We start from the raw sequence: 25,451 nt of genomic DNA, 5'->3' as shown, positions 1-25,451 counted from the left end.
CGAGGATCTGAATTTTTAGTTTAATTTTAACGAATCTTAATAGCCATACATGACCGGTGACGACACTATTGGGCAGCACAGGTCTAGAGGATCTCCGACCTTCAATTCCAGTGTCAGAACTAACCCTTCCTCCTCACTTTTAGTTCTTTTCCCCTCCACTAGCACTTATTTCATTCGGTCCTCAGTCAGTCAGTTCAGTCGCTCAGTCGTATCCGACTCTTTGCGACCCCGTGGACTGCAGCACGCCAGGCCTCCCTGTGCATCACCGACTCCCGGAGTTTACTCAAACTCACGGCCATTGAGTCGGTGATGCCATCCAACCATCTCATCCTCTGTCGCCCCCTTCTTCTCCCGCCTCAACCTTTCCCAGCATCAGGGTCTTTTCAAATGACTCAGTTCGGTCCTATGTTACTTCTATTCTTGGGGAATTTATCTACCTCCTCGTTAGTACACTCCACATAGGCAGGGGCTGTGTCTAAAAGATTTGAGGGTCCCAAATCTCAACACTCCGGTCTTAGTTGAAGCAGTGGGGGGTATGGCATGCCTTTGGGGAATTTCTGAGCAACGGAGCCGTCCTTCTTAGAAGCTGGGAGAGCAAGGGAAGGGTCCGGGAGGAAAGCGGGGAAAGGGCGCCAGTTGGCCGGCGCCTGCGAATCTCCGGAGGGCAGGCCCTGGAGCAGGGACCCCAGCGTGGCTTCCCCTTACTTCTTCTTCTTGTCTTTATCTTTGCCTTTGTCTTTGCCTTTCCCTTTCTTTTTGTCCTTCCCCTTAGCCGGCATCCTGGCTTCTCCCGGGGCACAGCAGCCGTGGTCTTGTCTCCGCGCCGCCCAGGCCCGGCTTCGTCTCCAAGGACACCACCAAGCCGCGCAGGTAACGATCAGCTCCAGCGGTTGCCGGCGCGCAGAGAGCGCACGCGCCCGTGACGTAGCTCCTCCCCTGCCCCACCCCTGCCCCGCCCACCGGGGCCCAGTCCACTGGCCGGGCGCGGGGGGGCGGGGCGGAGACCGGCTGAGGGCGGCGGGTAGCCGCGCCGTGGCGGCGCGCGCCCGGTGAGTGTGCGAGCGCGGGCGCGCCGGTGCCTGACTGGGGTCCGGGCTGGGCGGGAGAGGAGGCCGGAGCCGGCCAGCCACTGGCCAGCGGCGGCGGCGCGACCGTAGGGGCGCTCTCCCCTGAGGAGGCTGGATCCGCCGCTCCCCGTTCTTCGGAGCGTTGCCTCCGCCGGGTTCACAGCGTTTCGCGTCTTGCCCGCGCGTCCTCTCCTTCCCTCGCGCCGCAGCCAGCGTGGCCGTGGCCGCCCAGCTCTCGTCCCGGCTCCGCCCCTCCCGAGGCCACCCGGGCTCTTGGTTTCCTTCTCCCTCTCCAGGCTCCTAACCCTTGCTGGTTCTGTAAGGGATGGCGCAGCCAGCGGGCTTCCCAGGCTAAACATGTTTTGATGAGGCGGTTGAGGACTTGTCCTAGGGTGGTGGGTGGTTTGGAGGGTAAGGCGGGCGGCGCGCGGGTGTCGGGGAGCCTGGGGGTCGGAGAGGCTCCGGGGCCTCGTTGAGAGTCCTTGGAGAGGAGTATCCCAGTGTCAGGTCCCGTTCTGTCCTGTCGCTGCCGTCCCCAGATTCCCATTTGGTAATAACCTGCGCGTGCTGCCCTTCCTTTTCCGCGAGTCGCGTGAAGTTGAAAGCTCAGGCCTTTTGCTGTGTTGTTTTTGTTTTGGTGTCGTCACCTCCCCCCCGCCCCAACCAACCCCGCGCACACCTGTGAAAAGGAGTAGTTCTCAAAAGGATGGTTCGTGTTTTTTCAGAGGAGGAGCTCTGTGATCATGCCTTCTTCATTCAATGAGTTTGTCCGTGAGTCATCGAGGAAGACAGGGAATTCTGGGGGCTGAGACAACAGTTAGGAAACTTGCGATTGAAGCTCTGCTGTGCATTAGTCTCCCTTTCAAGTTGAATGTAAAAATTTCCTTTAAAACTTCATTGTGCATCTTCTCCATTTCTCTAAGGAGAACTTAATCCCTGCAACCTTTCTAGATGTCTCTGATTCAAACCTTCCACTTCCCCCGCTTTTTTTCCCAGCGATGTCGTTGATGTTTCTGAATTGAGTGGTTAAGAGGGAACTTGCTGATTGTTAATATTAATAAGCACTGAAAATCTTAGCCATGCCATCTGCTGGCATGATAGTGGCTTACTCTATTCCTGGTGCTTCCCCCTCGCCCCCATTTGCATGTCACACTTCCGTGGGTCCATGATGGAACTACCATACATTGAAGAGGTTTATTCTGATATAGAATCTACAAAGTTATGATTGATTTTATATTTCTGCGTATTAAGTCGCTTCAATCGTGTCCAGCTCTTTGCAGTCCCGTGGACTGTAGCCGGCCAGGCTCCTCTGTCCATGGGATTTTCCAGGCAAGAATACTGGAGTGAGTGCCCTTCTCCAGGGGATCTTCCCGACCCAGGGATGGAACCCACCTTCTTTAATGTCTCCTGCATTGGCAGGCGAGTTCTTTACCAATTTCTTTACCACTTGATATGTCCAGGGTTCTGAAAATTACCCTACTGATAACTTGCAGAAAAGAGTGTAGGATATCTCCTATTAGAGGCTTTATATTTAGAATTCATTCTAAAAAATTGGTTACTGTGAACCTGAAAGTCAGTCCAAGTCATCTGTTGTGTGTAGACTCATTTATAAACACAAAAACTTGACTGTAGTAAGGTTATTTCTTAATATATGTGCATAATAACTTTAGTTGCATGTACTTCTTAGTTATTTTATCATACAAAATATTTTTTATTGACTTTAAGTTTGTAGTTAAAACTGTTGTGACTTGAATATGGGTGGCTAAGAGAAATGCCCAGATTCACACCGTAGTAGAGGTAGTTCTAGAATCTACAGTCTTCTGAACCTCCACATTCTCTGCCAAAGAACTAGATGTTATTATTCAATCATCCATTTGTAAAAGTAGGAAGTTGCTATTTAGCCGTTCATCTGGTAGCGTTTCCTTTCATACATTCTTGTAGTTTTACTATGAGGTTTATTTCATTGAGTAAATTTGCTTTGTTTTATTGTTTAGAATGCTAATGCTTTTAAAACTTGGGATAAGCACTTGGTATTTTTTTGACTTGGTTTTGTAATTCTTTTTTTTTTTCTTTTTCCGCCCAGTGTGCATAGTTCCTGGTTAACATAGAAATGCAGAGTGTCTTGGCTGAATCCTCACGCAGACAAGATCATTATGGTCCTGGTAGGTAGGGCAGGTATCTGAATGTAAGGTAATATCTCTGCTGTCTTAAAGCTGTAAATGTGCTTCTTTTGCTCCTGGGTTGTTTTGTTGTTGTTTTTCCCAAATTGGATTTTCTGTCTTTGCCAAATAATGTCAACTTTTCTGTTGTCCCATTGATTCTAATATCATCAGGTGTGGAGTTGCTCAAAAAGCCAAATAAGAACTTAAGACTACATCTCAAAATTATTTTGAAACTACATATTATTATTTCTTTTTTTTTTTTTTTTTTCTTCCAGTAGCTCCAAAATTAGGTTTACTCTGTAAAGGCATCTGTAGCTTTATTCTGGTTTAGCTTGGAGACCGAGTTTCTGACACCAGATTCTCGGCTTCTCAAAGACAGAGTTTTGGGTGAAGTAAAAAGAAGAGCTTTATTGGTTTGCCAGGCAAAGGGGGACACAGCAGGCTCATGCTCTTGAAATCATGTGTTCCAACGTGGGGAAAATAGTGACAAGTTTTATAGTAAAACAGGATGTGATCAGCTCGTGGACATTCTTCTGATGGTTTGGTGGTGAGTTGGTAAGTAGGAGTCAACATCCGTCAGCCTCAAGTTTAACTGATCTGGCATCTACATGCTCGTGGGCAGCATATCATAACTTCTCCCGCCTGGAGGGAGTTTCAGTATCTGCAGAATAGCTCAAAGATATCTTTGCGTATATGCATTAATGGGAAACAAGACTTTGACCCAAGGCTGCTCCTGGCTGTTTAACCCTGGTCTCACATTCACTCCCTTCCCTAATTAACAACTTCTTGAATCTGCTGCTTAAAACTCAGGGAACGTCAAAGAGGGTGAATGAAGGCTGTTTCTTATAATCAAAGGAATGGGGAACACAGAAAGGCCTCGTGCCCAGGAGCCTTATAGGGCCCTGCACAGTATCATTTCTACTTGTAATTCATCCTTGAAATTGCCTGATAGCACTGATGCTGTTCTATAAGTTGGATAAGCTACGTAAACCATTTCTGATCTTGTTTTTACACAGCCTTTAGAATCTTGAATAAATATATTGTCATCCAAACTCTATCTGAAGGAGACTCATCAATATTTCTGAATATTATGGAGGATTAGTTAATTTCATCCTACTTTTTCATTGCATTTTGTTGTTACATGAGTGCATGGTCAGTCATGTCCAACTCTTTGCAACCCCATGGACTCATTCTGCCAGGCTCTTCTGTCCATGGGATTTTCCAGGAAAGAATATTGGAGTGGGTTGCCATTTCCTACTCCAGGGGATCCTCCGGACCCAGGGATTGAACCCATGTCTCCTGCATCTTGTTGCATTGACAGGCAGATTCTTTACCACTGAGCCACCAGAGAAGCCATATGGTACAAATAAAAGATTTAATCTTAGAAATTTTCAGGTTTTTTTTCAACATTCACTGTCTTATTTACATACAAAATCTGTTGCCACAGATAATTATTATCTATTGACAATTCATTTGCAAAATGTTTAGTTTTTATTGTCCATTCTGAAAAACCATTAGACAATACTTAAAGTCAGTTTTTTAAGAAAGGTTATATACCCAAATTTCAGGTCCACCTATCTGCACTTTTCATTTGATGGGTCTGTCCAATTTTCATTCGTTTAAGAAATGTTTAGTAAATACCAACTGAATACCAGGCTCTGATAGCTCAAGGGGTACAGTGGGAACCAAGACAGGGCCCCAGCCTTCAAGTGGCCTACAGTCAGATGTATAAGATGCTGACCTGATCATTGATCTCTAAGACTATACAACCTCAGTTGGAAGCTATGCATCTCCACCAAGCAGTGATGAATTAGGGGAGATGGTATGAACTTTAAATGCTACAGCAGTTTGGAGGCATGAAAGACTGTCACAGGAAGTTTACAGGAGGAGGTAGGCTAAAAGTAAAAGGGAAGACTTTCTGGGAAGGTGGAACAAATGAGTAGAATCAGTGTGTTTGAGACAGAGTGTAATTTAACCAGAGCAGTGGTTCCCACAGGATAGTCCACGCACCTGTAAGTGTCAGCATCATCTGGTAACTTGTTAGAAATGCACATTCTCAGCCCCCACTTGAGACCTACTGTGTTGAACTGGAAATCCTGACAGTGAAGCCTGCAATCAAGTTATATATTTTAACAAGCCCCGCAGGTGATTCTGATGCTTGCTTAGAGCAAGGTGTTCTTGTGTGAAAGTAGTGAGCAAAAACTTTGGCAGAATAGCCTGGGACTTAGAAGGACTTAGAATGTTAGGCAAGTTTTTTATCCTACAGAGCAAGGAGTCACCAACTTGTAGCTTAAGGACTGGATTCAGCCCATAGATATGTTTCATTTTGCCTGCGTGGTGTTTTGGTTTTTTTAAAATGGTATTAGTTGTCACTGGCATCTCACTCCAGTATTCTTGCCTGGAGAATTCTGCAGACAGGAGCCTGGCAGGCTACAGTCCATGGGGTCACGAGGAGTTGGACACTGAGCAACAAATACACACATTTAAAAACCGGATTCTACGTAGAAATCTGTGCTCTTGGCTTATCTTGAAAAATCAGAAGACCTGGCAACATACTAGGCCTGTATTTCATCATGGCAGCAATTTGTGGGAACAGCAAGTAACTTACCCTTTAGATGGGACATGTGCTTTCCAGTTTGCACAGTCCCTACCACTTCCTGTTGATTACACACATCTTTACTCACTTATATTTTCCGCCTGGCCCCAGTAAGTATTTCAGTATTTGAGTTTGTAACTTCTGTTATGGGCAGTGGAAAATTGAAAGTTTTTAGAAGGAAAGTGTTAGGACTTATGATTTCATTAATTCATTCAATAAACACTGATGAATTAAAAATGTATTACATGCCAGATTGTTCAGTGTTGAAAGGTGAATGAATCCCTACCATGATATAGTTACAGTCTAGTGGGAAAATGATGCAAATAACATTTTAGAAACAGTCGTGTATGGGTTTGAGAAGAGAGACTTTGGTGACTGGAGGACCAGTTAAGAGGCTATAGTGGTCTAAAGTCTGAAGTTGATAAAGGCCAGGCTTCAGATAATCAATAAGAGGCTACGAAAGAAGAAAGAGAAAGAGATGGGAAAGATATTACAAAGCAAAAATCATTAGTCCTTGATAAGAGATTGGGTGTGAGAGAGGAGAATGCAAAGATGATGAAAATTTTGCATCATAAATTAGAAAACTTGTGGTACCATTAACAGGAATAGGAAATTAGAGAATCCATTTAACCCTCTCTTAATTGGGCAGGGGCACTGAGAAAGGGGGTTGTTTGGAGATGCCAATTTGAGGTGTCTCTTGTTTTGAGTTCGGGTATTGGTATGTACACAATATGAGTGTTTTTAAAAAGAAAACTTAATAGAACTGTGGTCAAAATTGCATGCGTAGGGGTAAATGTCACTCATTCCATTCTGGGAAACCAAGAGAATACCTGGAGAAGCGTTAGTTGTTTAATAATTGCTTTGGAGGCCCTATAGTTACAGTTTATTACATTATTTACATCCTGTCTTGAATGTACAGTTTTCAGGTTTATGTTGCATTGGTAAGTTTAACTTTCTCTTTCTGAGAGAATAGAAGATACTATATAAACTCAGATGCTTAAAGACATTTTCTGAGTGTCAGAATTTAAGTCATAATTGCCTCATGAGGTGGTTCAGGGGTGAGGATTGTCATAACTGTTGCTATGTTGAGATAATAGCCCGTCTTTCCTCTTATGATCTTACATTTGCAGTACTTGATTCCCTCTGCTTTTGAAGAATTTTTTTTACTGTGGTAAAATATATATAACATAAAAATTGTCATTTTAACCATTCTAAGCGTGCAGATCAGTGGTGTAATTACTTTCACAGTGTTGTACAGCTATCACTATTCTCTATTTACATTTTTCATCACCCCAGCAGAAACTCTGGACCTGTTAAGCAATAGCTCGCATTCTCCCCTCACCACAACCCCTGGTAAACTCTAAGCTACTTTCTGTTTCTGCAGATTTGCTTTTTCTAGATAGTTCGTGTAAGTGGAATCATATTTTTCTATGTCTCAGCATAACATTTTCAAGGTTCATGCTGTAGCATGTATCAGAAAGTTTTTGCTTTTTATAGCTAAATAATATTCCATTGTATTTGTGTGTGCCCTATTTTGTTTATCTATGTATCTGTTAATGAATACTTGGGTTTTTTCCACTTCTGGCCATTGTGAATAATGCTGCAGTGAACGTTGATGTAAAAATACTGTTTGAGTTCCTGTTTTCAGTCTTGTAGGTATGTACCTGTGACTGGGATTGACTAGGTCCCTTCTGACCACATATTCATTTGGTAATAGAGTGCCACTCTCAGTCATATTGTGGAAGACACAACTGGTATTTGAATTCTTCACAGCAAAAAAAAAAAAAAAAACTCACAAAGTGCATAAACTCAAAAATATACTCTAGCTTTTACAGGAAGTGTAACTTGCCTTCTCTTGTTATCGCTGATTTTGTAAACGGGTGGTTTTATTAGAGTGGCTGCCGTTGTAGTTTGTATGAAAAGAAATTTTAAAAGACGAGAAAGAGGCCAAGAGTACTAGATTACAAGTTAGGAGATTAGGTTGATGATCCACTTTCCAAAGCCTAAATAGATTGGAAATAGAAGTACAGAAAGAGATAATTGCATCAAAAATAGGAGAAAGGAAAAAAAGGAAAAAGAACTTTGCTCTTATGGGTATCCGTATCCATCTTCTACAGGTTGAAAAAGTGATACATTAGTTAAAGGAAACAAAGTGGAAAGCCCAGAAGGAAAAGAAAATATTGGTAAGTAACTTATATAAAGTCATACCGTCTTTTTCCGTAAGTTAGATTTCCTTTTGTTTATTTGACCATGCTAGGTCTTCGTTGCTACACGCAGGCATTTTCTTTCTCTGCTTGCCGCGAGCGGGATCTTCTCTCTAGTTGCAGTGAGTGGGCTTCTCACTGTGGTGGCTTCTCTTGTGGAGCACAAGCTGTGCGCTTCAGTGTGGCAGCTCACGGACTCTAGAGCTAGGGCTCAGCAGTTGTGCCACACGGGTTTAGTTGCCCCGAGGCATGTGGAGTATTCCTGGACCAGGGATCAAACCCATACCCCCTGCCTTAGCAGGCAGATTTTCAACCACTGGACCAGGGAAGTCCCATAGGTCAGAGTTCTGCTTTTTTATTCCTAGCTGAGAGCTCACAGTAAATGGAAAGAGATTAATGAGCCAGTAAAAGCTGTCACAGATTCCACAGTCCTTGTTGGAGAGGCCCTCATTTGTGTAAGCTGACATAAAAGTCTAGTAATTGTGATTCTTTGATTCATGTCCCACAAAAGAGTTTTCAAAATTAGATGGTGGCAGCTTACCGAAGGAGGCAGGCACATGACGGCACTGATCAGTGATAACAGATAGCATGATGTTGAGGAAAACTAGCTCAAAAAGCATAGCAATCTGGGACTATTTCTTGACAGAAGGGCAAACAGTCCTCTAGACCTATAGTCCCCAAAGGCATCCCAAGTTTACAGAAAAATATAACTGATGGTCATAATCATAACTCTGGACCATGAATAAAATATGTCACTTTAGGAACATTTTTACCAAACACTTAAAATAAATGTTATGGTATTTAGAGAAGATGTATCATAAAGACATATTTGAGGAAAGGTACATATGTGGAGCCCCTGTTCTTGGTTTTATACATGAGATGTCATTGTAATATTTACCTTTCTCAAGTTGTTCATTTGGATTCAACGTGTTTGAAGGAGCAGCTGTTTTTCACTTAATAACAAGAAAGGGAAAATACGTTCTCGATTCTCACGAACGCCAATATAACCAGTGACAAATGGCACTGATCCTTGCAATTACTCTTCTGTAAATAAGTGCCTCCCACGGTGGATATGGGTTTGGAGGCAGAGATAGTTTATCACTGTAGATTTTCATTATATTTGCTTATTGGGGCAGTATTAATCCCCTCCTGATTAATAGTATCTTCTTACCTAAAGGACTTCCTACTTTTAATGAATGGGTGAAAAAAGGCCTTTTGACTTGTGAAGAAAGCGAGGCAGCAATAGCAAGAGCTCTCCCTGTACAGTGATTATTGTAGCTAAGTCAGGCCTGAAACAATGAAGAATGAGGTCATGCACTGCCTCATCTCATTTCAGTATAAGACTCAGATGGTTCATTGTACAGAGCGGCCCTTCTTGACACATGTCTAATAATGTTTTGATTAAAATGAAATAAAGTATAGAAAGAACTAATCTGTTCATAGGAAATAAGTTTATATTTGTTGGTAACTACCAGTGTATGAATTCTAGTTCCTTTTTGGGAGAGTATTTGATCTTAGTGTTGGAGGGACTTTAAAAGAACTCTCATTTCACCAGCCTTCTGATCTGTGAATCCATTTGGACAATGTGATCAGATGTGGGTTGAGCCCTTGGGTCAAAATTCTCTCCCCATCTCATGAAACAGCGCATATTGTTGGGAAATTCTTTTTACTGTTCAGTCTCTCCCCTGCAGTTTCCATGCTCACAGGTCTTATTATAGCTCCTTGGCAATGATCTAACAAAAGTTGTTTTTTTAAGAAACCTTCTTTTATCTAGTTAATATTTTAAAAATGCTGGTTATAAAATTTTTCTGTGGTTTTCAAATCTATGCTAGTGGTCAGTCTTAACCTTTTCTACCAAATATCTCTAGAGTACCGAAGTATTAATAACTAATGCTACCATTGTGTTAGGATTTTTTTCTCTGTATAAGTTGCTATTCTGTTAGTATAATTATTTTCACTCTTTATTTTCCTTGATTCAGTATTTAATTTTTATTATTCAGTTATTAACTGATGTCTGCAATCTGAAATGTAGTGACTCTTTTCTTCCTACTTGTTTCTAAAATGGTCTGACTTTTATTTGAAGTATTTAAATTTGTTTTCACTCCTAGGAACAAGCAGGACATTGTTTGAGTTGTAGTTTTTCTGACTTTAATTCTTTTCCTTAAGTAAAATATTGGAACTATAACATAAATGGATGGCTTAAACTAGTGGGATATGATATTTTCAGAGCAGTTAAAAGTCCATGACATTTTTAATTTTCAAGGGTTCATATCATTGGAATAACATAGTTTCTAAAGCAAGAAGTATGTAAGTTGTGTTAATAGAAATATATATAAACTGTGAAAAAAAGCTGAACACAAAACATTATACAGACACTGGTTATAATTGGAAGTAGCCAGTCTCCAAGATGGCCTCCACGGATCCTCACCTCCAGTGTTTATGCATTTGTGTAGTTCCTTGCACACTGTATCAGCGTTGGTCTGTATGACCAATGAAATACAGGGAAGTGATAGTTTATGACCTGCAGGGTCATACCAAGTATTGCTGCCTTTGCATTGCCCTCTCTTGGACTGCCCACTCTGGAGGAAGCCAGCCACCATATTTTGAAGACGTTTAAAGCCCTATGGAGAGTCCATGTGGGAAGCAACTGAGGTGTTTTTCTAACAGCCAAAAAACCAGCTTGTCAGCCACTGAGGTGGGTCCTCAGCCTTAGCCAAACCTTCAGATGACTGCAGTTCCAGCGTGCATCTTGACTACAGTATCATGAGAGACCCTGAGCCAGAACTGTCTAATTACATCACTTCCAAATTCCTGAACTACGGAAACTATGAAATAATAAATGTCTGTTGTCATTCTAAGCAACTAAGTTTTGGAGTTGTTTGTTGTGCAGCAATAGATAACTAAGGGACAGTATTCTAAAATACTTACTGGTTTTATGTGTAGAAGAGAATCTGGACAATGTAAACAGCGCTTACTATCATCTGTGGCCGGTGGCTTCAGTCATGTTTGACTCTGCAATCCCGTGGACGGCAGGCCACCAGGCTCCTCTGTCCATGGGATTCTCCAGGCAAGAATACTGCCATTTCCTTCTCCAGGGGATCTTCTTGACCCAGGGGTCAAACCCATGCCTCTTAGGTCTCCTGCATTGACAGGCAGGTTCTTTACCACTAGCACCGCCTTATAACATTTTTAACAATTGAATGTGTTTGGTTAAAGAAGTTCAGTTTAGCTATCGGACTTACAGATTCAGAAAAAGAAAATGATAGTTTCTTCTAACACAAATTGAAGGTATTCATTAATCATTATATTCCCTCTTAAATATTCATTTACTTATGAAAGTATTCTCCCTTTTTATGTCACTTTGTAGTTTATTACTATGTCACTTATTTTTTTTATTTTTTAATTGGAGGATGATTGCTTTACCATGTTGTGTCGGTTTCTTCCATACAACAGCTTAAGTCAATTTTATATATATATATATATATGTATATTCCCTCCCTCTTGAACTGCCCTCTCCCCTCCCCTCCCATCCCTCTCAGTCATCACAGAGAGCCCATCTGGGCTCCCTGTATATATAGCAACTTCCCACTAGTTAATCTGGTTTAGACATTGGAGTGTTTATGTGTCAGTGCTACCTATTGTTATTTCTGATTGAACACCTTCTTGGACACCCTTCTAGGTGCTTGGGTTATATCAAAACAAAACAAACAAACAAAAAAAGATTTCTGCTCTTAAGGAGTTTATATCAGAGAAACACAGATAGCAAGCATAGTAAATAAGCCATCTAGTGTGTTAGAATTGATGAGTGGTATGGAGAAAAAAAGTAAATCAGTGTAAGGAGGATTGAGAAAGGAGATGGAAGTAGGGGACACACAAGGGAGGTGGTTATAGTAGTCGAGATAGATGTCTGTAAGGAAACAGCATCTGAACAATAAGTTGATCAAGTGAATGTTTGGGAAAAGATGGTTCCAGAGAGTGGGGACAGCTAGAGCAAGGCCCTAAGGCAGGAGCATGTGTGATATTTAAGCACAGAGGTCAGTGTGGGGGGCGCGAGTGAGATGAAAACCATTAGTAGTGAGGTCAGAGGTAATGAAGTGGGAGGCACAGCAGGTGGATCCGTGAATCCTGTTTGGACCTTGCTACTCTGAGGGGTATGGGAAGTGATTGCTGGACTTTGCAATAGAAAGGTGTGTTAGACTCTAGGGGAGTGAGGGTAAAAGCAGAGATCAAATAGGAGAATGTTAGAATAAACCGCATGAAAGATGATGGTGGCTTGGGCCAAGACAGTGGTGGTGGAAGTGGTCAGAAACGGTTAGATTCTGGAAACATAATAAAGGTGGAGCAGCTGGACACAGGTCAGAAGTTCTTGGTCATACAGAGGAAGGAGACCAAGCTGCTGTGAGACTCTCACATCCTGGTGCCAGTCTGACTTCCGGCTAGTCTCTGACCATCCTTATCGGCCCTGTGCTCTTCCCCACCGGACAGCTGCCTTTCCCTGGTGCCATATCAGCTGACCCTCCTGTGACCTAGCAGGCAACGCTGGGCTCTAGAATTAGACCATCTAAGTTTGATTTTGGACTCTCTTAACTGCTGCATGGTCTTAAATTACTTAAGCCTCAGTTTTCTTATTTCTATAATGGGGATGTTAATTACAAAATCTGCCTCACAGAGTGGTATTGTGAGATTAAATGAGATAACCCATGTGAAATACTTCACATAGTGCTTGGCGGATGTTAAGATCTCAATAAACGGTAGCTGTGATCACCTCAGATTGTTTTCCTTTGGCTGGTCTTTCCTCTGCATTAAATGCTAACCTCCCTGTAATCTCTTCCATTCTAACCTATTCTTTGTTTTCATTTTGCTTCTCAACCTTTGACAAGAAGTTCTTGAGGAAATTTAAAAATGAAATCAAACTATCCATAATTTCCTTGCCGTTTTCATCTTTCTATAGTCCCTCTGTTCTTTGTCCACATGTCTCTCTTATTTATGTAGTTACTTCTGTTCACTTTTTGTAATCAGTTCAAATGTCATCTCATGCCTTTCCTAATCCTCTAGGTAGATTTAGTCATCTGTGCATTGGGCTCCTTTACCATTTTAATTATTCATTTAAAAAGATGTGGTTATTAGATAAGTGAGTGGAACCTACCAAGGCTCCCCACCCTGATTCTTACATGTAACTGCCAGATTCATATCTGTGACACTCCTTGCTCAAAATTTTCAGTGGCTTCACATCGCCTGCAAAGTCAAGTCTGAATTCTGTAGCTGAGCATTTGGTGTATTCTACTATCTGATCTCAGTTTGCCTTTCCAATTTTGTTTTCTACAACAATCTGGTCTATTTACTGTCCCTTGGGGTTGCTCCATCCTCTCTCCATCGAGGTCTTGATTCATATTTTATTTTTTTCCTGAAAAGCACTCCTCCCATGTCCTAATTCCCCTCTTCATTACCCTTCTCAGAAGCTTCCCCTTTCACAAAGCTTTCTCTGACCATTCCAGCTCCAAATAATCTCTCCCTGCTTTGAAATCTCAGAGCATAGAACTGTGCTGCTTGTCACATTTTAACTTCACAAAGGTAATTAAATTAAATTTTTCCTGTTTACTGTAGTCTCCTAAAGGGCAGATCTAAGATGATTCATCTTTGCATGCTGTACTTATAAGTAGCATTAGGCAACTGATCATTTCTGGAATGGCTGAATGAATACATATGTGAATAAACAGACTTCCTAGAACAGCGCTCCTGTGGGCTGCTTTGGAGGGAATAAAGTTGGGGATGTGATACATAGCCATAGTAAGACCCTGGGAAAAGTGGTACTCCCTGCCTCAGTGCTCCTATCTGCAGATACCATCAGCCCAATTGTCCCAGGTCCGTTCAGAATGTATTTACTGAAGTCTGACATGTTCCAGGCTCTGTAGTTGGCTTTAGGAGTACGAAAGCTATTTCTTTCTTTCCCCTATACAACCTTCAAATAGCAAGGTGTTCTGGGTGGCCCTTGGCCCTTGGTATTAGATCTGTAAGTCCTAAGTTATATTCTCAAATGAGGCATTGCTCACTGTGCTGAGATCTGTCCCAGACTTACCCAGTTAGACCCACTTTGGTTTTATTTTGCCTAACTTACATTCTAGGTGTTTGGGCTAATTCATTCCCATCAGCCTATTGTTTAAAAATTTCATTCAGTTACATTTTAAGTTTGCTTTATGTTCAATTTTTACTTTGTTAAAGTCAACTTTGCTGTGGAACTCAGAAGAATTGGCAGTGGGAGCTTTTACATTTCAGTGTTTTCAGACTTTTTGGTAGACCTTCCTAATCACCTCTCTCATCCCATTATTTTACACTGTTGGGAAATACGTTAGTCAATAGTGATATTTGCTTAAGGAGGGAATAGAAAGACATTAATAGCAGTCAGGTGTCACCAGGGAACTGTTTAAGGAAAACAAGTCCACTTGTTTGGAAATCTGATTTGATACCTCCAGAACAATTCTTTCTCACACTTGTCCTCTATTCTGTTACACCTCTCCATTCCAGCCATACTGAACTTGTAGTAGTTGAAGTTCTCAGAATTCTCCTGTGTTACTTCCATGGTAATTCCTGCCTCTGATTCAGGACCAAGCTTATACCTCTCATCCCTTAAAAAGCTTCCCACTCCCTTCCCACTCCCATCCTCCTTCTGTGATGAGTTACTGTCCCTTATATCCACTCCTGCCATATGCACAGAACTATACCTGTGCATCGGAGAAGGCGATGGCACCGCACTCCAGTACTCTTGCCTGGAAAACCCCATGGATGGAGGAGCCTGGTAGGCTGCAGTCCATGGGGTCGCAAAGAGTCAGACACAACTGAGAGACTTCCCTTTCATTTTTCACTTTCATGCATTGGAGAAGGAAATGGCAACCCACTCCAGTGTTCTTGCCTGGAGAATCCCAGGGACGGCGGAGCCTGGTGGGCTGCCGTCTATGGGGTCGCGCAGAGTCGGACACGACTGAAGAGACTTGGCATACCTGTGCATAGTTCTGTCAGAGAACTTGCCATGGTAGAGTACAGGTATAGGTTTATCTGTCTGTTTCTTTTAGTAAGCTGAAATCGTCCCCAGGAGCTGGGTCTGTATTTGAATTGTCTTTTGTATCTAGACTTAAATTGAAGAAAGTGTAGGAAACCACTAGACCATTCAGGTATGACCTAAATCAAATCCCTTATGATTATACAGTGGAAGTGAGAAATAGATTTAAGGGACTAGATCTGATAGAGTGCCTGATGAACTATGGACGGAGGTTCATGACATTGTACAGGAGACAGGGATCAAGACCATCCCCATGGAAAAGAAGTGCAAAAAAGCAAAATGGCTGTCTGAGGAGGCCTTAAAAATAGCTGTGAAAAGAAGAGAAGCAAAAAGCAAAGGAGAAAAGGAAAGATATAAGCATCTAAATGCAGAGTTCCAAAGAAAAGCAAGAAGAGATAAGAAAGCCTTCCTCAGCAATCAATGCAAAGAAATAGAGGAAAACAACAGAATGGGAAAGACTAGAGATCTCTTCAAGAAAATTAGAGATACCAAGGGAACATTTCATGCAAAGATGGGCTCTATAAAGGACAGAAATGGTATGGACCTAACAGAAGCAGAAGATATTAAGAAGAGGTGGCAAAAATACACAGAAGAACTGTACAAAAAAGATCTTCACCACCCAGAGAATCATGATGGTGTGATCACTGACCTAGAGCCAGACATCCTGGAATGTGAAGTCAAGTGGGCCGTAGGAAGCATCACTATGAACAAAGCTAGTGGAGGTGATGGAATTCCAGTTGAGCTATTCCAAATCCTAAAACATGATGCTGTGAAAGTGCTGCACTCAATATGCCAGCAAATTTGGAACACTCAGCAGTGGCCATAGGACTATAAAAGGTCAGTTTTCATTCCAATCCCAAAGAAAGGCAATGCCAAAGAATGCTCAAACTACTGCACAATTGCACTCATCTCACCCGCTAGTAAAGTAATGCTCAAAATTCTCCAAGCCAGGCTTCAGCAATACATGAACTGTGAACTTCCAGATAGCCAAGCTGGTTTAAAAAAAGGCAGGGGAACCAGACATCAAATTGCTAACATTTGCTGGATCATCAAAAAAGCAAGAGAGTTCCAGAAAAACATCTATTTCTGCTTTATTGACTATGCCAAAGCCTTTGACTGTGTGGATCACAATAAACTGTGGAAAATTCTGAAAGAGATGGGAATACCAGACCACCTGACCTGCCTCTTGGGAAAGCTGTATGCAGGTCAGGAAGCAACAGTTAGAACTGGACATGGAACAACAGACTGGTTCCAAATAGGAAAAGGAGTACATCAAGGCTGTATATTGTCACCCTGCTTATTTAACTTATATGCAGAGTACATCATGAGAAACGCTGGGCTGGATGAAGCATAGGTTGGAATCAAGATTGCCGGGAGAAATATCAATAACCTCAGATATGCAGATGACACCACCCTTATGGCAGAAAATGAAAAAGAACTAAAGAGCCTCTTGATGAAAGTGAAAGAGAGTGAAAAAGTTGGCTTAAAGCTCAACATTCAGAAAACTAAGATCATGGTATCCGGTCCCGTCACTTCATGGCAAATAGATGGGGAAATAGTGGCTGACTTTATTTTTGGGGGCTCCAAAATCACTGTAGATGGTGATTGCAGCCATGAAATTAAAAGATGCTTACTCCTTGGAAGGAAAGTTAGGACCAACCTAGACAGCATATTAAAAAGCAGAGACATTACTTTGCCAACAAAGGTCCGTCTAGTCAAGGCTATGGTTTTTCCTGTGGTCATGTATGGATGTGAGAGGTGGACTATAAAGAAAGCTGAGTGCCGAAGAATTGATGCTTCTGAACTGTGGTGTTGGAGAAGACTCTTGAGAGTCCCTTGGACTGCAAGGAGATCCAACCAGCCAATTCTAAAGGAGATCGGTCCTGGGTGTTCATTGGAAGGACTGATGTTGAAGCTGAAACTCCAATACTTTGGCCACCTGATGTGAAGAGCTGACTCACTTGAAAAGTTCCTGATGTTGGGAAAGATTGAAGGCAGGAGGAGAAGGGGACGACAAAGGATGAGATGGTTGGATGGCATCACCGACTCAATGGCCATGAGTTTGAGTAAACTCCGGGAGTTGGTGATGGACAGGGAGGCCTGGCATGCTGCGGTTCATGAGGTCGCAAGATTCGGACATGTTGAGCTACTGAACTGAACTTTGTATCTAGAAGCTAGCACAGTGTCTGGTATATATTAGACACTCAGTGATGCTTATAAATTGGACAATCCAATGCTAGTCTCCTAAGTTCATCGCAGAGATGGAAGCTTTTGAGGAGTGTTATTCACTTCTCTACTATTGGGCTAATGTTGTAAAAACATGAATTAGTAGGGGATAGGTAATATTCTTATAAGGCTACATATTTTGTAAATGTAACATAACTAAATAATGTTGTAAAAACATTAATTTTGATCTCCTGTGTAAAAACAACACAGAATTCAGTTCCTTGGCAACTTAAGCCCTATAAGCAGTAATTCTGCCAGTTGGCACTTAACTATCATAAAAGTAGATCAATCAGATGATAATGTATACTCAGAATAAAGGTGGATAAGGGAGGAGTGAAGAATAAAGAAGGGAGTGAGTTAGCAAAATGCCACATGGTTGCAAACTAGCACAAGGGTGAAAATGATTCAAATGAAACTAGCTAGAGTCAAAAAGGCTGAAATAGGGGCAAAGAGCAAAAGGCAATCAACAGTGAGAGCAAGGAATCACAGGGACTGGGCAGACATGAGCAGGTGCGTACCCAGTGTGGGGGGCCCAGGTCCTGTGGGGTTGTGGTCTCTGAAGCTCGGGGGACATGGAAGAAGGGAATCCAGAGCATGATGCTCCAGGGAGGCTGAGCTGGGGGGGACTGGTGTTTACTACAGAGACAAAGATGCACTGAAAAGACCTTCGAAGGACATGGGCATAGTGACTGACCCTAGCTGGCACCAAAGTCTCAAAAGAATTGAAGAGAGGGCTTTGTTGGGGATGAATAAGGAGATAGCAAGAGAGGTTGAGAAGACTAATTCTGAAGGAGTGAATTTAAATACACTGATGTATTCTTTCCAGTCTACCTACATTATTTTGAGTAGCATATAAAACTTGTTATGTAATTGATACATTTGGAGAAACCATCCATCCTGGAAGTTTGGAATCATGATTTTCCAGTGGGTGGATAATGAATCTCCTTTAGGAAAGAAGTCACTTGTTATATATTCTTATTAAATGGATGAGATCCAGTCCTTGAATCACTGGATCACTATTCATCCCTTCAGAGAATATATTCAACACCTACTATGTGGCAGTATCATTCCAGGGCCAGGAACACATCCGTGAACAGAGGAAATTATCTGCCCATGTATAGCTCATGAAGGGCAGGGGAAATCAGGAGCAGGGAGTACGAGAAACAACCCCAGAAGCAGTGAATTAATTATATAGGGTGTCAGAAGACAAGGAGTGCTGCGGAGAAAAATAAACAGGGAAGGAAGGTGTTGATAGAAGATGCATGCGACCAGGTGGGTTGCGATTTTAAATACAGTAGACAAGGAAGGACTCTCTGAGAAGGTGACACCTGAGCAGAGACTGGCAGTGAATGAGCAAGCCTGGTAGGCTGGTGTCATGTGAAATAGGGTGCCTTTCTGTGTGCTCTAAGCCGTTTGTTGTGAGCCTTTCTAATGCCATCCTTAGAGTAGCTAATCTTAAAGAAAAGTGAGATTGGAAGTGGTGTTAGAAGGTAAATGTTGAGAGCAGATGGTGCAGTTTGTGTGTTCATCCTTTGCTTTCTCTAAAATCTGTTTTCTTCTACACTGAGCACCTGGTATGACGCTGCAGTTTTCACTTTGTGAAAAGGGATACCTGCTATGCATTTTTTCCCCCTTAATTTCTTTTGGAAGAAAAACAAAGGTTTGCTTAATGGAAATAGAAGCTGGAGAGTTGTTTCTTTTTTCCCAGAAACCACAATAATAGAAAAAATATGAGTGAGCCCTGAAGAAGCTGCTGTGCAGTCAGTCACAGCAGTGGAAGCGGGCTGGTGTCTGGAGAGCCCCTAAATACACTTCCAGAGAGTGTGGAATGTGGTCTGGGCTTTGGACAAGGCCACAATCTGTTAACACTCAGAATCTGAAAGGTTGTTTTTGTCTTCAGTTCTTCTGGTTGATCTACATGACCAGCCTGGCTGCTGCAAAGGAAGAACCCACCAAAGGGAGTGACTGAAGACGTAAGTATGAATCTGGCCCGGCAGCTGACCTGTTGGAGCGGTTTCCTTTCCTTTGAGATTCTAGAGACGAGTTTCCTTTGAGATTCTAAGTTTTGCTTTCCTTAGCCAATAGCTTTCATTCTTCACTGCAGGATAGAAGTTCAGTCTTGAAGAGTGTTCAAACTGGTAATTCTCACTCTGTCTTTGAGGTACTTCAGAACAACTCCAGCTACTTCAAATAGCTTTATTCCAAATGCAGTTAACTTGAATTTGCTTTATTTTCTGTAGTATGTTACCTAGCGGGGGAGAGAGACGTTTTGATAGAACGCATCCTGGCAGATCAACAAATGTGAGGATGATATACGGTCCTCATCTGTGCTCCAAGCATACTGAGTGTTCTATTGCAATTAGAGGACTGGGGAATGAGGACTTTGGAGTTCGATCTTGTTTAACTAGTAACCATGACTTGGATGAGGAGAAGTTCAGAGGTGAAAGGTGAATCAGAAGACCCAGAACTGTTTTGAGCAAAGTACATAAGAGGCAACTAAGGAAGCCTAAAATGCTGGAGGATATGGATGTGACCTTCCTCAGTGATACCAGGGGAAAATGCACCCTATGCAGGAGACACTTTTCCATGTAACCTTTACTCTAGTTTTTCTGCATCATTTGTATCTAAAATCCAAAGTAGATAATGCTGAGCACTTATAAGTTTTTTGCATTTGTTACAAGCACATTAAGAAATACAGGCAGTAACTTGCCATAATGCACCACTTTATGACTCAGCAGGTCATTGAGCCTCTCTGTCTTTATTTGCCCTTCTGCTCCTAAGTGCTTATGGAGATAACGTAGCCTGAAACCTGTGAAGCATGTTTTAAAAACCATAATGGTCTATTTAAAGTGTTTTTGAATTAAGTTGATTTATTTCCTTAAAATGTGGTTGAATGTGCAAGCCACTGGCAATATTGGTCACAGGTGGCCTGATTTTTAAAGGCTGTGAACACCCCAATGCCAGGGACTTTGTAACTTTTTTGTAACTTTATAACTTTAATTCAGAAATCGAAGCTTCTATTTATCAATCAAAAAGAAGAAAGGGAATTCTTTGGCGGTCCACTGGCTAAGACTCCACACTTCCACGGCAGGGGACACCTGGTTGGAGATCGAAGATCCTGCAAGGCACATGGTTCATGATCTAAAGACAAAATTGTCAAAATGGAAAGAAAAAATAAGATGTAACATTAGGAGTGGGGTGACAGAGACAGCCTTTGAGTATGTGTGATCCACCCTACTATTAAAAGCAGGACAAGGGATGCAGGTTTGATCCCTGGTTGAGGAACTAGGATTTTTTGTGGCCAAAAATAGAGGGAAAAAGAAAGAGCATGGGGAAATATATTTTAAATCCCAATTTCCTCTTGCAACCAGATACCCTTCAGAAAAGGTGCTCAGAGCCTCTGTCACCCTAGTCTAGCTTGTTATGCAGGTATTTAGGGAAGGACCAGCTTGGGGAAAGGGGTGGGATTTCTGTAGTGGGTGTTCCATCTTACAAGTGTAAACAAAGAGGCCAGTTGGTCCAACCTTGCATGTCTTTGTCCCAGAAGCCACTGCAGGTGTGATAGCAGCTCTGCTTCTGTAACAAAAGACGCACTACATCTCAGAAGAGAATGGCCCTTTACCAGGGAGCAGCCTTTTTCATGCTGGTAGCGTCCTGTGTTTGCAGCACTGTCTTCCACAGAGAGCAGCAGACTTGGTTTGAGGGCGTCTTCCTGTCTTCCATGTGCCCTGTCAACGTCAGCGCCGGCACCTTGTATGGAATTATGTTTGATGCAGGGAGCACTGGGACGCGAATTCACGTTTACACCTTCGTGCAGAAAGTACCAGGTGAGTGCAGCTGGGGCCCTCACCAGCATCTGGAAACCCACACTTGAGCATCTCCTCCTCCTAGAAACAGATGTGCTGAGAGTGTGGGATGCCAGCTACAGAATCTTACAGTCTCTAAATGTCTTTCTTCAGAGAAAACTTTGGACTGTAACTGAACACGTATGGTTTAACTTGGTGTAAAATTCAAAGCCATCAGGACTGCCTGTAGTCTGAACCCATGTGTCTAAGAAGTGTAGTTATAATTTGTCTTTACTTTTCTCCAAAGGTGAATTAATACTCCAGGGTTCAGAATATTGAGAGTGGTCTTGAGAAGAAGACCACTACCACCCTTGGAAAAGGGAATGAGGGGACCCTGGAGATTAATGTTTTCTGAATATTCAGTCTTCTCAAGTTACACACAGAGTCTAGGGAAAGGAGTAGAAGCGAGGTGCCCACCAGAGAAATGGCAGAGGGACCCTCGGTAATTACTTTTCGTCCTCTCTCCCCCTACCCAGTACTCCTTCAAGCCTCCTACAATTCCTCGCAGGTGGGATGACTTGGAATCGCTGGGGGAAATAGGTTAATATGATAGAGAGCCCAGGATCAGGAAGAGTCTGACTTTTGATAATCGGCCATCTCTCTTCTGTTTTGCTCATGGACAACACAGGACAGCTTCCAGTTCTGGAAGGGGAAATTTTTGATTCTGTGAAGCCAGGCCTTTCTGCTTTTGTAGATCAACCTAAGCAGGTGAGTTTTTTCAATAGATGTTTAGATTCTCAAATGCCTTGATAGCTTGACCACACCACTGCTGTTCAATATTTTATGCTGTTCTCTGCTGATATTGAGGTCATGTGTGAGATCAGTTTTCTGTCCTCAGCTAATCTCCTGGATAACAGTAATTGTATACCCTGGGTTCACCAGGGCTTAGGGGGAAGGAGGTGTGAAAATAGCTTGTCACCACGCTGGGAGAGCACCTCTTTCGGGAGATTGTGCTACTTGTATTGACTGTTTAAGACTTTGATTTGAAGCCATCAACCGTGTTAATTAATGTAGATGCAGAAAATGGTTGTGAAGTTCTATAAAGTAGAAGGTATAAACATGGCGATTGAGGTGAAATCCATTTCTGCCCTTATACAGCATAGAACCACGGTTATGTTCTAGAAACTGGGCACAACCCGTGACAAAAAGTCTTCAGTAATAGAAGATGAATGTAGAGTTCTGTCATAGCTGTATTTCACATGTGAGCTCTCAGAGCATACAACACCCCATGTGTCAGGGGCCACACTGGTATAAAATAGAGTAAGGCAGAATGTTGAACTCTGGTATTTGGTATATTAAAGATATTGTTCAGTGTCACAAGTGTAATCATTAACCGGAGGAAAACCTGATGTTAAAAATGGCTTGAACTTGAAGAACCAAGAGGATGTTTATTTTCTCAGCTTGCCGTTATGAAATGGCAAATGTGCTATAGAAAATTAGGAGCTGTTGAAAACAACTGCATTGTTAGAAACTGATTTGACATTTGGAGAGTAAAATTGTGCTGTGGTTATAATGTTTAAGAGGCAGTATGTTGTCAGAACAGATGCTTACTCAGAAAAACAATGAATTTAAAATAATGGATTCTAACATCATAATTTGAACACGTGTACCATGCATGTCGGTGCTGGTAATGCAAAAATGAACCTGATGTGTCCTGTCCTGCCGGAACTCGTAAAAGGTGTAGCATAATGACAGCTGCAGCTAGCATTTGTGTGGCAGCTCTGCACAGTCTGCCTCTTTTTTTTTTTTTTAAATAAAACTGTTCTAACTAACTTATTTATTTTACGTTTTTGGCTGCGCTAGGTCTTGTGGTAGCACACAGGTTTTCTCTAGTTGCGACGAGCAGGGGGCTACACTCTAGATGCAGACCTGCCACTGCAGTGGCTTCTCTTGTTGCAGAGCACAGGCTCTAGAGCGTGTGGGCTTCGGTAGTTATGGCGCATGGGCTTTGCCCCACAGCAGGTGGGGTCTTCCCAGACCAGGGATCAGACCCATGTCCCGTGCATTGACAGGAGGATTCTTAACCGTTGGACCAGCAGGGAAGTCCAGTCTGCCTCATCTAATGCACACAGCAGTTTTATGTGATGGTATCTCCATCTCACAGCTGAGGACACCGACCCCAGGAGGGCCCCAGGGCTAGCAAGCAGCCATCTAACTCCAAGCCTTGTTTCTTTCACCTTACCAACTTTCTGGCCTGACGCTAGTTTTAAAAAATGTTTTTATTAATGAATGAATATGAAATTCTTTAATATCAGATACCATTTTTCTTCTCTTTCTTGGCTATGCTGTGCTGCTTGCAGAATCTCAGTTCCCTGACTGGGGATGGAAATTGGCCACAGCAGCGAGAGTGCCAAATCCTAACCAGTCGGCCGTCAGGAAACTGCCCGCCCCCGTGTAGCTAATTTTTATATGAGACACAAAAGAACAATTGACCACTTTATAAAAGAATCATTTTTATTAGGACTTAGTCAAAATGAAATGGCTTCTCCTCCTTCAAAGAAGCCCGCTTCTCGGGGTCTCTGCTCTTCAGGGCAGAAAAGGCTGATAGGAACCCTCAGCCCCCTCGCTCCTGGTACTGTCCCAGAGCATGCCAAGGGAGCAGACACGCTCCACTAAATGCACTGTTCACCGGATACGTGAATCGTCTCTTTTAAAGGGTGCTGAGACTGTTCAAGAACTCTTAGAGGTGGCCAAAGACTCAATCCCTCCAAGTCACTGGAAGAGAACGCCAGTGGTCCTGAAGGCAACAGCGGGGCTGCGCTTACTGCCAGAAGAGAAGGCTGAGGCGCTGCTCTTTGAGGTACATTGTTTTGTCTGTTTGCTTGTTTTTACAAGAAACCAGTGATGGCTTACCTAGTTTCTTAGGGAAAAGGGATGAGTTCTGTTAAAATTTTATCTGGGGAAAATGAAGAGTGTGGCTTTCTAAGTATTATAGGATATGTTCGGAATCTGTTCTATTGCCTTAGGAAATCTAGATTTCTTTCCTCCTTTTGCTAGGTAAAAGAGATCTTCAAGAAATCACCTTTCCTGGTACCAGATGACAGTGTTAGCATCATGGATGGATCCTATGAAGGTGGGCAAGGTGTTGATGTATGGTGGGGGAGAAGGCCAGGGTTAATAAATATCCAATTAAAGGCACTGGAGAGACAGGGGTAGGGGTGCTGAAGAAAAAGGAACAAATAAGCAAGGAGGAAGGGGATAGTGGGAAATGGAAAGATGGGGAGCAGGAAATGTGTGTTTTAGACACGAAATTTAGAGATAAAAGAACAAAGGTGGGGCCCAGGAAGAGGGGAAAAATGCTCTGGATGTAATCTTTGTCTTTCTTTCCTTTTTTAGGCATATTAGCTTGGGTTACTGTGAATTTTCTGACAGGTAACACATTCTCACATTTATCTAAGGACTTAACTGGGTTTCACACATGGTCAGGGAGCAAAATACCAATACCTTTTTTCTTCATATTGTTCTTAAGTTTTTTTTAAAAAAAAAAGGAGGATGGGGAGGAAAGAGAGGAAGTTAATGTTTATTACCTGCCTTCAGGACCTCGGCTGCAGCAAGAGTCCTTCCTGGTTAGCCTTTGCTTGCAGCCTTAGGCGCTGGGGAGCATGGAGTGTTTACAGAATGCCTCCAGTATATGCCAGGAGTAGGAGAGAAATTGCAGACAGGGGAGTGTTGGGCTGCCCAGGAAGCACAAGATGCTCAGAGCTGACTGTCATTCACAGGTCAGCTGCACGGCCACAACCAGGAGACTGTGGGGACCCTGGACCTGGGAGGGGCCTCCACCCAAATCACGTTCCTGCCTCAGTTTGAGGTGAGTCAGATACATACGAGGGTCTGGTTACCAACCCACTTGGCAGACATTTCATGGTGCTAAGAAAGGGCCCCCTTTCAGACAGCGGCTCCACCATGAGCAGGCCGAGTAGTGTCAATTAATGACTGACTGAACTTGCTCTCACTGTTCAGAGTCCCTTTGATTCCTCAAGTCTTGTGAGATGAGCAGTGTAATCTGTCTTCTTTGTCTCTGATTTTGGAGGGAAGGAGAGGGAGGGGATACTAAGGATAACATCTTCAGACAGCTGTGGATCCTGAATAGTCTTTTTGCTTTTTCTGTTTTGCAGAAAACCCTGGAACAAACCCCTAGGGACTACCTCACTTCCTTTGAGATGTTTAACAGCACTTATAAGCTCTATACACATAGGTGAGGGAGAGGAACATGGAGCAATAATATTTTGCATTGTATGATTCTCCTAACTTTTCAAAGCATTTTCACATTTCGTCACACCTGACCAGCCTTACAAAA

The 25,451-nt window shown here is 42.6% G+C and overlaps 2 protein-coding genes across 9 annotated transcripts in view; one reads left to right on the top strand and one right to left on the bottom strand.

Moving 5' to 3' along the window:
• Positions 1-898, bottom strand: part of BBOF1 (basal body orientation factor 1) — a 42,305-nt gene extending 41,407 nt beyond the window's left edge. Inside the window, exon 1 of the mRNA XM_027552408.1 lies at positions 706-898. Coding sequence (XP_027408209.1) covers positions 706-779 — 74 coding nt within the window. The 5' untranslated portion in view covers positions 780-898. The remainder of the gene's footprint in view (positions 1-705) is intronic.
• Positions 899-980: 82 nt separating this feature from the next.
• The window catches only part of ENTPD5 (ectonucleoside triphosphate diphosphohydrolase 5), a 35,548-nt gene continuing 11,077 nt past the window's right edge, over positions 981-25,451 (top strand). For 2 of the 8 annotated variants that reach the window (XM_027552406.1, XM_027552402.1), the window contains exons 1-11: positions 989-1,049; positions 3,151-3,229; positions 7,943-8,008; positions 19,210-19,282; positions 20,857-21,136; positions 21,783-21,862; positions 23,811-23,954; positions 24,152-24,227; positions 24,491-24,526; positions 24,874-24,962; positions 25,270-25,349. In XM_027552406.1, coding sequence (XP_027408207.1) covers positions 20,920-21,136; positions 21,783-21,862; positions 23,811-23,954; positions 24,152-24,227; positions 24,491-24,526; positions 24,874-24,962; positions 25,270-25,349 — 722 coding nt within the window. In that variant the 5' untranslated portion in view covers positions 989-1,049; positions 3,151-3,229; positions 7,943-8,008; positions 19,210-19,282; positions 20,857-20,919. Of the gene's footprint in view, positions 1,050-1,160; positions 1,618-3,150; positions 3,230-7,942; positions 8,009-17,725; positions 17,820-19,209; positions 19,283-20,853; positions 21,137-21,782; positions 21,863-23,810; positions 23,955-24,151; positions 24,228-24,490; positions 24,527-24,873; positions 24,963-25,269; positions 25,350-25,451 lie in introns of those variants that run through there. The other 6 variants (XM_027552403.1, XM_027552407.1, XM_027552405.1 and 3 more) reach the window with 5 other exon arrangements.

This window comes from Bos indicus x Bos taurus, chromosome 10, assembly GCF_003369695.1.
Source record: "Bos indicus x Bos taurus breed Angus x Brahman F1 hybrid chromosome 10, Bos_hybrid_MaternalHap_v2.0, whole genome shotgun sequence".
Taxonomy (NCBI): Eukaryota; Metazoa; Chordata; class Mammalia; order Artiodactyla; family Bovidae; genus Bos; species Bos indicus x Bos taurus.
This window is presented reverse-complemented; position numbering and strand designations above follow the sequence as displayed.